The following is a 12,383-nucleotide window of genomic DNA, read 5'->3' on the forward strand; positions in this document are numbered from 1 at the left end:
TGTGAATTGTATTTAAATTTTCAGCTGTGCCAGTCAGATGATTACTCTTTGGGGGGAGGGGGGTCATTTTCCAGCGGTCTTCTCTTCAGAGAAGGTGGTCCTGATTCTGTCCTTAATTATGTATGTTATCCTATGAGGCCTTGTCTGTGATAGATGGAATATGATCCTCTTGGGAAAAACATGGTACATAGTACATTCGCCATTCGAAATGGATATTGGCACAACTATGGTGGTTTTGGAGATGGGATTGCTGTGCATGGTCTCTCTTCCCATGGTATATTCTTTTTTCCTTTTACTTTATAGTTTATGGGCGCAGAGCTTTATGGGAAGACATTGGGAATTCTGGGACTTGGAAGAATCGGGAAGGAAGTAGCCACCCGGATGCAGTCCTTCAACATGAAGGTACGTTGCAGATGCTTCATGTGAGAGAAGGTATTGCGCACTACAAATGCATAAATGATAGGGTTCACTACAATCCAAAACACTGTGCGTAAGCTGTCACTTTATGGACCATAACAGAAGCAGACATAACCCGTCCAGACATGGAGAACTACTAATCCTAATCTCCAAATATCACAGTTTTTATATAGTGCTTAAGAAGATTGTTTATCTCATTCCTATGCACTTTAAATGTTTGCAGTAAGTGAAGTGAGGTACAGGTAGAAGAGATTCACGCAGCCATGGTGACATGCCGGATCTGGTCAACTCCAGAACTTGCTGAACTTAAGGATCTTGTAGAAACGATGACAAGTTGAGGATGCGTATCTTGACAATTTCACAACTTTGATCAAACAGTGGATCTAGCCAAGTGTAAGACTTGTTCAGGTTGAACTTCGATATATAGTCCTTACGATGTATTTTAGGGTAGAAGGTTTGTTGACCGTGGCAGGCGAGGATTACAGTGGGCTGCAGCATCTGATTCTCACTTTGCAATGTCTTCAGACCATAGGTTACGACCCTATCATTCCTCCAGAAGTCACAGCCGCATTCGGAGTCAAACAGTTCTCCCTGGAAGAGATTTGGCCAATGTGTGATTACATCACTGTGCACACGCCGCTCCTGCCATCCACCACGGGTGAGTGTTGTATATTTGGGAAACATGTACATTCTGCGGGTCAGGCCCTATAGATGAGTATTGCAGTCATAAATCAAAGAAAAACAGTGCAATCCTGCCTGCAGACATGAAGGGACATATTATTTTCATATGTACCACCACTAAATAATAATGCTTACCTGGAGGAAAGGCCTTCTTGTTAACTGTCAGTAGTAAGCCTGGTTCAGAGATCTTTGTGTTGCTGCCAGCCTCTTATGGCTACTTTCAGCTGCTCACACTGTCCAGCATGTAGTTGCACAGATCATGAAATGCATGTATGAGTTTGTGGAGTGGAGCCATGGGCCCTCTCCACCTGCTTGCTTGCATTTGGTGAATACATCAAGTCAAAACTAGAACATACGAACTAAACTGTGCAGCTATGATTAGATTGCAAATGTGACTTCCACTTTATTTCGCACTCTACAAAGCCCCTCTTTCTGCCCTTTAGTTTGTGGTAAATGATATCCGTGAAGGGAGTTGAGATGGGGTAATGAGGGAAAAAAGATTAGGGGCCAGATGTAGGTAATTTCGATTTACCAACTCTTAAATACCGACCCATACCGAATCGGTATTTAAGAGTCGGTAAATTTGAAGGAGGCAGATGTAGGTAAAAAATTACCGAGTCGGTATTTACCGATTCTGTAAATACCGAATCTGTATTTCACATTGATTCCTAAGGGCCTTGAAGCCCATAGGAATCAATGGGAAATACAGAATCGGTATTTACTGAATCGGTAAATACCGAAACCTGCAAGGGTGCAGGGGGTGTCACTTTGACACCCTCTAGCACCCCAACTACAGGCTTGTGTGCCATGTGGCACACATACATGCCCTAAGGGCATGTCTGTGTGTCACATTGCACAGGTGTGCATGCACAGATGTGCATGCACACCTGAATTCGGTATTTTACCACCCTATAGGATTGGGTGGTAAAATACCGGCTCTTAAGGGCCTGTGGCACACTCAGGATTATCAATCACAAAAGAGGGGAGAGGGTCTCAAAATCAGTTCCACCACCCCACGAACCCCCACAGAAATATAGTACCACACACAAGAAGGGGGTGGGGAACAACAGATAAAGTGATACAAAGACAGGATTAAAAAGTCTAAATCAATTGAAAAAACTGCCCTCACTCACACACAATGTGTGTGACATGCTTCATCATCGGGTCTGCTTACAATACGCCCCCGCGTAGCCACGCAGGGGGCGGAGCATAGGGAGGGGGAAACAAAAAAACAAGAAACACACACTACTCAAAAACACCAGGTACAACATATAAGTGACACACAGTGATCACATAAATAGGTGTTGTCCGTCCGGACTGGGTCAGTGGTAGACTAAACGCGCAGAATGAAAAGTGCTCGTTAAAACTGGCTCCTGGGTACCCACCAGTGCTTTATTCCAGGGTCCCAAGGTCAGGATTAAAAATGAGGTGAAGGATGTATATGTGTTTAGGCAGAAAGTCAAGGTCCACAAACACTACTCCTTATACTGCAATGGTCAACATGTTTCGACCTTAACTCCGTGCCCTCGATTAAATGGGTCACACCGGTCTTCGTCAGGACAGTCTGACTGTCCCAGTCCTTGTATGCCTCTTACCTCAATGCAGTGATGGGTAGAGGAAACCACGTGGAGGGTCCTTCCACAACCGTGGAATGTTATTACTACAATAAAAGAATGATTATATTCAGAACAATAATAATTGTAGTATGTTTGAGTAGAGTTAAGTAGCTGTTGGTAACCCCAAAGCAATTAGTCCTCCAAATCTCAATTTAGCAAAAACCAAAGATTATTAATCTCGATAACCGACACGTTCCAGGGATAAAACAACACTTCACCTATAAGCTAGGAAACTCCCAACTCCTATTACTAGGGTTGCAACAATTTCCACAGGTACAGAACCCCTTCATGCACTGTGATTAAAATCGCCCATAGCGAGAAAATAGGTCTTACCGAGTCTATGTATTATTAAGGCTCGAAATGGCGTCAGCGGGTGAAGCTCCAGAGAACACAACCTAGGTTCATAGGTAAAACATATGCAGATAAGCAAAAATGATTTGCAGAAGAAACATCTCATTTGTAAACCACATGGACCCCCTCCGTTGCCGTTATAACGGGTATGAGCATTCACACAGAAAAATCACCATTCGTCTGTGTCCTCACTAATTATTGCGCTACAATTCCATGATGCGGGCGCAGTATATGATCTATGAAACCAATGGTTCCCACCCAGATCACACATGTGCCGATTCGGAGTAGTGAGCCCACATGGTGCCTTAAGAAATGATCGATTATCTACCTTTGTGTCATTGCCCCACTCACTGTTCCGTCGGATCATTCCAGCACAAGTCGTGCCCGCCGTACAAAAATGCAGCGAAGATCATGGCGTATTGTGGCGCTGCTGTTGATAAGCCCGGTCAATCACTTCCGCGTGATCATGTTGGATTACGTCTTCACGCGCTAGGTGGAGATGGGAAATGTAGTTTTGCCGTCTTAGGAGATCATTGTTTACACCCGGAAGCCCAACTACCCGCCATACCGATGGGAAAGGTTCTGTTCCTAAGTTAGATAATTATTACTAAAACCAATAGCCCATGTACCAGCTATAAATTCTCAAAAATGGTACCAGTGGGACACCTGATAATGCAACATTCATATTGACAATGTATGATGAAGCAACCAATATAATTAATCTATTGGAGGGGATTAGTATTACTTATAGAGTTCGTAAGTCTCTACCAGCTCTAAGCTTTCTGGCTTAACAAAGGTGGGTCTACCGGCTCCGTAGTGACCTACACGGTTTGAATGATGAGATACCGTGGTTGACCCTGGGGAGATGAACTACCTAATATGAATGAAATCTTGTCCGTAAAGGGGTGGGGGTCTATATTCACTACTACTATACCAGAAAGACTCCCCATTCCTATACCAGAAAGCTTAAAGCTGGTAGAGACTTACGAACCTCTATAAGTAATACTAATCCCCTCCAATAGATTAATTATATTGGTTGCTTCATCATACATTGTCAATATGAATGTTGCATTATCAGGTGTCCCACTGGTACCATTTTTGAGAATTTATAGCTTGTACATGGGTTATTGGTTTTAGTAATAATTATCTAACTTAGGAACAGAACCTTTCCCATCGGTATAGCGGGTAGTTGGGCTTCCGGGTGTAAACAATGATCTCCTAAGACGGCAAAACTACATTTCCCATCTCCACCTAGCGCGTGAAGACGTCATCCGACGTGATCACGCGGAAGTGATTGACCGGGCTTATCAGCAGCGCCACAATACGCCATGATCTTCGCGGCGTTTTTGTACGGCGGGCACGACTTGTGCTGGAGTGATCCGACGGAACAGTGAGTGGGGCTATGACACAAGGGTTGATAATCGATCATTTCTTAAGGCACCATGTGGGCTCACTACTCCGAATCGGCACATGTGTGATCTGGGTGGGAACCATTGGTTTCATAGATCATACACTGCGCCCACATCATGGAATTGTAGCGCAATAATTAGTGAGGACACAGACGAATGGTGATTTTTCTGTGTGAATGCTCATACCCGTTATAACGGCAACGGAGGGGGTCCATGTGGTTTACCAATGAGATGTTTCTTCTGCAAATCATTTTTGCTTATCTGCATATGTTTTTTACCTATGAACCTAGGTTGTGTTCTCTGGAGATTCACCCGCTGACGCCATTTCGAGCCTTAATAATACATAGACTCGGTAAGACCTATTTTCTCGCTATGGGCGATTTTAATCACAGTGTATGAAGGGGTTCTGTACCTTTGGAAATTGTTGCAACCCTAGTAATAGGAGTTGGGAGTTTCCTAGCTTATAGGTGAAGTGTTGTTTTATCCCTGGAACGTGTCTGTTATCGAGATTAATAATCTTTGGTTTTTGCTAAATTGGGATTTGGAGGACTTATTGCTTTGGGGTTACCAACAGCTACTTAACTCTACTCAAACATACTACAATTATTATTGTTCTGAATATAATCATTCATTTATTGTAGTAATAACATTCCACGGTTGTGGAAGTACCCTCCACGTGGTTTCCTCTACCCATCACTGCATTGAGGTAAGAGGCATACAAGGACTGGGACAGTCAGACTGTCCTGACGAAGACCGGTGTGACCCATTTAATCGAGGGAACGGAGTTACGGTCGAAACATGTTGACCATTGCAGTAGAAGGAGTAGTGTTTGTGGACCTTGACTTTCTGCCTAAACGCATATACATCCTTCACCTCATTTTTAATCCTGACCTTGGGACCCTGGAATAAAGCACTGGTGGGTACCCATGAGCCAGTTTTAACAAGCACTTTTCATTCTGCACGTTTAGTCTGCCACTGACCCAGTCCGGACGGACAACACCTATTTATGTGATCACTGTGTGTCACTTATATGTTGTACCTGGTGTTTTTGAGTAGTGTGTGTTTCTTGTTTTTTTTGTTTCCCCCTCCCTATGCTCCGCCCCCTGCGTGGCTACGCGGGGGCATATTGTAAGCAGACCCGATGATGAAGCATGTCACACACATTGTGTGTGAGTGAGGGCAGTTTTTTCAATTGATTTAGACTTTTTAGTCCTGTCTTCGTATCACTTTATCTGTTGTTCCCCACCCCCTTCTTGTGTGTGGCACTCTCAGGAGTGTCATCTACATATGGATTTACAGAATCTGTATGTTTACCGATTCGGTAAAATACCGAAGTGGTAAATTTACCGAAACTGTAAATATACCGATTCTGTAAATTCCGACCCACCTACATCTCAAAAGCCAAATACCGGTTGGTAACGGCCGAAATCGGCCGTTACCGACCGGTATTTGGCTACCTACATCTGGCCCTAGATGCCTTTCTTTAAAGGATTTATGTATTTTTTTGTCCCATATTTGTCCACTAGGACCACAGCTATGCCATAATTATAAGAAAGCTGCATATACTTATTAACTAATTATTGTTGAATGACATTCCAACTGTGCTGATGTAAACCTAAGTTTTTGGACCCCTTGCTATCACCTAAGCGGAGGCCGGAGCAACGCCAGCAAGACTAATCCTTTATAGTTTGGGTAAGAGTATATTTTCCATGTTTATGTGCAACTGTGCACGACAGCCTGACTATCTGAGGATACCGGGCTGAAATTGAGAGGTATAAAGCATTAATTGACTGGCCAGTACGAGGTAACAAGACGGGTTCAGACTCACCTGCCATGCTCCAACTGGACTCATTTGGTTTAAGAAATGCGTACATTAAGCAGTGTCGAAGACTGCGTCAGCCATCTGGGAGAAACCGGAAAGCCAAGCCAAAATTAGAAATTGGTGACAGTGAACAACTAAATGTAGCAGTTTGAAGCAACTACATTTGTAATTGGATTGGCGGTAAGTTTATATCCTTTCATAGTTGGCTGCAGTAATAATTACTGTTATTAGATCTGATGATATGAAACATTTATTTGCTGGATAGAGAAAAGGGTCTTTTTATTGCGCTGCGGTCTTTGTGGAGGCACCTTGTGCAGAGTTCAGAGAAGCTAGCCGAGTTAGTACTGTTAAGATTCAGGGGAAAAGCTCTCATGCTCCTAGGTGAATCTCTGCTCCAAAAACCTGTGAAGAACTGGCCAAGCCAGATCCCAGACTGGCCATGCCAGATCCCAGACTGGCCATGCCAGATCCCAGACTGGCCATGCCAGATCCCGGACTGGCTCACTCGCACATATAAAGGTTACAATCCTGAGCACAGCTGTTGTTTCGTGATATGGATAACGTGACCTCCACGGAAATAGAGTCTAGCACATGAGAAGCTATTCCACCTTGTGGAAGTGGATCTCCAAGAACACTACACAGGTACCATTTTGTTTTATAGTGGGTGTTTTGTAGCGGGACCTTGATTCCCATTGACTACAGTATCCTGGAGGTTCTAATGAGTCTAGAAGCTGGAAAGGGCCTGACACTTCGTTATTTGTTCCAAGGAGAGAACCACATTGGAAAGGTTGTGCTAAGTAACATGCACCGATCCGTCGAAGCCAGTTTCGGAGAAAATGACTTGCAACAATCAATGAAAAAACATTCAGTGCACATTTGCACTGATAGACAGTTTGCCAATACTAAGAACTTTCTCTACTGAGTCCCCACCCCAACCAGCCTGTGTGATACTAAAGGCTCTTTCAAATGTTCCTGTGAATAACTTTTTTGTTCTAATAGCAGATTACTTGGCTGTACTGCTGTATATGTAGCCGACCTTAACTCCTCCTCGCCATTATTTCCAATGGGGTTGAAGTAGGGTTCTTTATTACCTTTGAACGCCTTACTCAGTTTTCTTCAATTGAAGGTCATTTTAATTTTTTTTACTTAGTTTGGTGTAGACATTGTAGGTAATTTTGCTATATTGTTAAACAACTGTATGCTGACTTGTGCACACAAATGTATAATGTAACAACGCGATCATTTAGATCGCGGTCCGTTACATTGCTGTTTTTACAACGCAAGTCGTTACAACAACTTGCGCTGTAGGGCGCTGGACATAAGAATAGTATGATTTACTATTCCAACTCCAGCCGACCTACATGTACTGCAGTGTTTTGACCGTGTTGTTAAGGTTGTTTCCCTGTGCACACACACCCACGCCGGAGATTGCCTTGATGCTCTAGCTCTGCTACCTAATGGTAAGCTAAGATGCCCTTGATGAAATTGGATTTTCTTTGAGGATTGCCCTGCTAGGCTGTGAGGGAACTCAGTTACAACTAAAATGAAGAATGTTACTTCTCACTCATGCCACAAGCAGTTTCCCAAAAGGATCATTTAAGTAGTTTTTCGTTATTCTGAACATTTGGCATGGCTTAGCTCTCCCGAACCAAGTTTTGACAACCTTGATGTAGCACCACCTAATGCAGGAAGGACATGAGGACACTTAACATGGGTGACTTGTGAAATGAGAAAGTTGCTAAGCAGAAACACCGATAAATTAACGCAGAGGTGAAAAAGAAAAATTGGTGAAAAAGGTAGTTAGCAAGGACAGCGCTGGTCTGTGAAGCTACACTTGAACAGGAATGTTTTTAAGTATCTTCCCGAAGTAGAAGCGGGTGTGAGTGAAGCAGATAACAGCAGGATGGGTGCTTCCTTCTCTGTGAGAATAAAATGACCAAGGCCAGTTAAAAGTTACATTTTGCGGAGTTTGTTAGCGGTGGGTGAGGTATATATGGAAGAATTTAGATCAGAAATGGTAGATCAAATAGGATATGAACTCTGATCATAGTTGTGGAATAGTTCAGACTCAAGGTGCCCAAAGGTTTTTATCTGCCTTTGAGTCCCAGGAACATGTGATCGCTGATGAAAGGGTGCACTTGATCCTCTCCAATTTTTGAAAGTTGAGACAGCTATGACTGTGATGTCTGTGCCTAAGGTTTGACTCCCCATTCTTGTAAAGCAGATTTCGGACTCTCGTGAATTTGCTCTCCTTATGACCTGATACAACTTACACCCTCTATTTCTCTCCAGGTTTGCTGAATGACGAGACGTTTGCTAAGTGCAAAAGGGGAGTGCAGGTTATCAACTGTGCTCGCGGCGGGATCATTGACGAGGGTGCCCTGCTGCGGGCACTGGAGTCTGGGCAGTGTGGCGGTGCCGGCCTTGATGTCTTCACAGAGGTGAGCGGTGTGCTCTGTTGGAAGCCGATTGGCCGTCATACCTTGATTGCACATGCTCAAATGTCCAACTGACCTTCCACCCAAACTAGATGGAAAGTTCCAGAAAAATAAGTACTTGTTCTCTTAGGTTATCTTAGAATGTGAGATCGATCACAGAGTTCCTCTTTGTTAATGTTTAGATTCAGCCAGAGGACAGAAGTCTGATTATGTGGATGAATGTAGTGTCACAGAATTCTCTACTTCTACAATGGTCTGCCAGCTAAGTGGAGTTACTAGAACCCTATTGCACTACTACTAACAACAGTGTAACACAAGAAGCCTGACCCAGCTCGTGCCTCGTGTCAGACATCTGCAACAACTTCCGAGCTTCCAGCTGCCCATCTGACAGCAGGACTATGCCTAACACAGTTGAATCTTAAATGGTGGCAGTGTGTGCGTGTGTGTTCAGGTTCCAGAAACAGAGTTTAAAAACATATCAACTGATCCTGAATATCACACATTATTACAAAAATCAGAAACGTGTAGCACAGCTAAAGAATGGAGTATAAAATTGTACAATACCGTGTGTTTTTTTATTTAGAACGGTATTTTTTTGAGAAGTAACTAGAAACTGAGTAGGTTCCCAAAGAGGAGAATTCTAGATGTGGGGCTTATTAGTCATACATATAGTGCATTGGTTCACAAAAGATCCGACAAAGATTATAGCTAAACAAAATAATGTGCCCAAAATCCGATTTCTCCATGTTTTGCAAAGCAGCAGCGCCCACTGCTACCACAGTGATTTCCCAATTATCCCTGCTCATCACTTCTCACATAGTAGTGATAACTTGGGAACAAGTAGCAATATATTGTAACGCGTAAACATGCCCAAGGATGCCAGGTTCAAGACTGAAAAATGCTATGCAGCAGGTGAATATGAGGTACGAAATAAAATGCCTTCATATAGCTTCCACGGTCGTTTATGACTTTGTATGTGTTTTACTTTTGATTGTATTCTTGATCATAATGGTTTGTACGTCCCTTGGTTTAGTTTCGATTTGTTGTTTCTGACGCCCTAATGGACCTAGTGCATGATATATAAAACTGTAAAGAATATTTAAATGATATGTGGTACTGACTGTGCCTGTAGTTCACTGGTAGTGGCTGAATATGGGTCATTGATGGTATGTTTTCCTTTATTTGGGTCCTCACTGCCTAGTTAATTTCATATGTTAGATGCATCAACCAGAAACTTTGTACATGTTCACCCATTTATATTAAAAAAAGGGTAGAAATGGTACTAAACCTGATGATATCAGATTGCTTTACAATTCCACTGGATGAATACACATGATATTAGTCAGTGAGAGAAGTGGTTATGTGGGGTGTAGGTGCGAGGAAGGACCACATAAGAAGCAGGGAGAAGCAGCAGTGATCGCTGGTGGCCATCGAAAGTCATGGAGAACCCTGTTGCAGGTGGGAGGTTGTTATGATTGCATATGACATCCCTTTCGATTTCTTGTGTCTGGGAATGATGGGACATCTATGGGACAATGTAATATTTTTGATTAACCTAATGTCCCATCGGCTTAGCACCCTAAAGCGACCACCATTTGACATTCAGAACTCTAAAAAAAAAAAACACAAAAAATCTAGTCTTGTGCCTGCTTCCTATTTTCCATTTTAGAATTTGCTATACACCCCTTATATATTGGACATTGCCCCCAGGTCCCTCCATCCTCGACACCTTCATAATTACAAGTGGAGATAACCATCTCCCGACAGAAAAAAAGAACAGAGGCATGCTGGGACCCTAATACTGCCCCTCCCACCGGGAGTACATAAGCAGTACTTACCCAGCATCCCGTCTGTTCTTTTTTTTTTTTTGTCTTCGACAGAATGGACTGATGGTGTGCTGTGATGTTGCTGCCCCTGCTCCTGCTGGGCTGGGGTGGCATGCAGGTTCTTCTCTGCTCCCCCTGCTCGGCTGCCTGGCTTCGCGGACAGGGGTGCTGTTTCCTGGTGTGTCTGCCTCCCGGCCTGCCTGGCTTGCTGTGAGGCATGGCTTCTTCCTGGCCGGTGTTCTGGATTTTTACCGGCCCTTTGCGGCTGGTGCGCCGTCTCCCGGATGCTTCCGGGTCACTGTGCGCATCTCCCCAAGCTTGGCCGGGTTGGGAGACGTGCTGTGCTGGATGTTTGGAGGCGCAGCGCTGGATGGATTCCGAAGCCGGCTGTGTGAGTGGGGGCCTTGTTCGTGTTGCTCCGGCTCCCGCTCCGGGTGAGTCCCGCTTTGCGGTGTTGCCTCTCTCTGTGCCCTACGTGCGGATTCCGATGAGTATGCTGGGCTGACTGTCGGATTTGGGTGGTGATATGTCTTGCTCCTGGGTTTCGTACCCCACTTCATTTGTGAGATGTTTGCATTATGTAACCCATGTATTAGGGGCTATCTCATATTATGCTGTGATTCACCGCTGTTCCAGCTCGCGGTGCCTTGTTTTTGTCCCTGGGGTGTGCGGCTGCTCCGACCCTTGTTGTTGTGGGCCTGATTCAGTGAGGGGTGAGCACGGACATGGCAGGTTGCAGGGTGAAATATGGGGCCGACTTTGGTGCTGGAGACCAGGGTTCGTGCCTCGGGGTCGTGTCCACCGCCTGTGCTTCTGGGGAAATCACTTCAAAAATGCTGCTGGATGTGAGGCGCAAACTTTGGGCATGTTTTGCACCTTAGTATTTGTGTTATTGGTGTTCTTTCTGCCTTTCCTTCTGAGTGTCTTGGGGTGCCCTCTGGGCGGTGCACCCCTTTCTTTTCTTCCCGGAGTTTCTTTTTTGTCCTGGAGCGGGGGTTCGTTCCGTGTTCTCCATGGCCATGGAATTCGATTCCTGTTTCCGCGGTCGGTGTGGCCTCGGGTGGCTGGCTTTCGCACCCTGCTTACCGTGGGGTGGTTCCTTCCTCTGGACTTTCTGGCCGCTGTTTTTCCCATGGCCCTTTTCTTTTCCTGGCCCTTCTGGTTGTTGGGCTGCGGGAGTCTCCTGGGGATGCCGGGGTTTGAACCCGGGACCTCATGCTTGCGTGCGCTCTGCCTCTGAGCTACATCCCAGTCGGTGCTCTCCCGGCTTCCCTGCATGCTGGTGCTGGGCTGCTGCCTTTTACTTGGGCTGCCTGGTTCTGGGGCTGGTGGGGTGCGTGGCTCCTTGTTCTGTCTTCGGTCAGTTCATGCTGCGTGTCAGGGTCCTTCTCTTATGGGTTGGCGTTTGGCTTTGGCTTATAATGCTCCCCTCTGCCGGCTTTGTTTGGGGTGCTTCCTGCTGGGGCTGGTCTGCTCCTCGTGGGTGGCTTTCGGCGGTCTCTTGCTTGTGCCGCTCCTCTCGGGGTGCGTCCTGTCGGGCTGCTGTTCCCCTCCTTCTTTGTTCGCTTTTTGCGGGCTCCTCTCCCTTCCTTTGCTCCTGGCGTTCGCTGCCTGGTTCGGTGCGCCTTAGGTTGGGGCTGGCCTTCTCTGTTCTGCTGGTTGCCGGGTCTCTGACCCCCCCCCCCCCCACCCTTGTGGTGTGTGGTTTTCCTGGGTGCTCTCTTGCCATGGTCTGCGTGGTGGGTTTGTTTCTGTTTCCCCTGCGGGCCTTCTTCCTTTGGGTCGCTGCCTTCGGGTGGGGTCCTTGCTCCTGGCCTTGCGTG

The 12,383-nt window shown here is 45.4% G+C and overlaps 1 protein-coding gene across 1 annotated transcript in view; it reads left to right on the forward strand.

Moving 5' to 3' along the window:
- The window catches only part of PHGDH (phosphoglycerate dehydrogenase), a 175,411-nt gene that overhangs the window by 117,868 nt on the left and 45,160 nt on the right, over nucleotides 1-12,383 (forward strand). Inside the window, exons 5-7 of the mRNA XM_078652629.1 lie at nucleotides 304-402; nucleotides 943-1,075; nucleotides 8,589-8,737. Of these exons, the coding sequence (XP_078508755.1) occupies nucleotides 304-402; nucleotides 943-1,075; nucleotides 8,589-8,737 (381 nt within the window). The remainder of the gene's footprint in view (nucleotides 1-303; nucleotides 403-942; nucleotides 1,076-8,588; nucleotides 8,738-12,383) is intronic.

Source organism: Lissotriton helveticus, chromosome 7 (genome assembly GCF_964261635.1).
Source record: "Lissotriton helveticus chromosome 7, aLisHel1.1, whole genome shotgun sequence".
Lineage (NCBI taxonomy): Eukaryota > Metazoa > Chordata > Amphibia > Caudata > Salamandridae > Lissotriton > Lissotriton helveticus.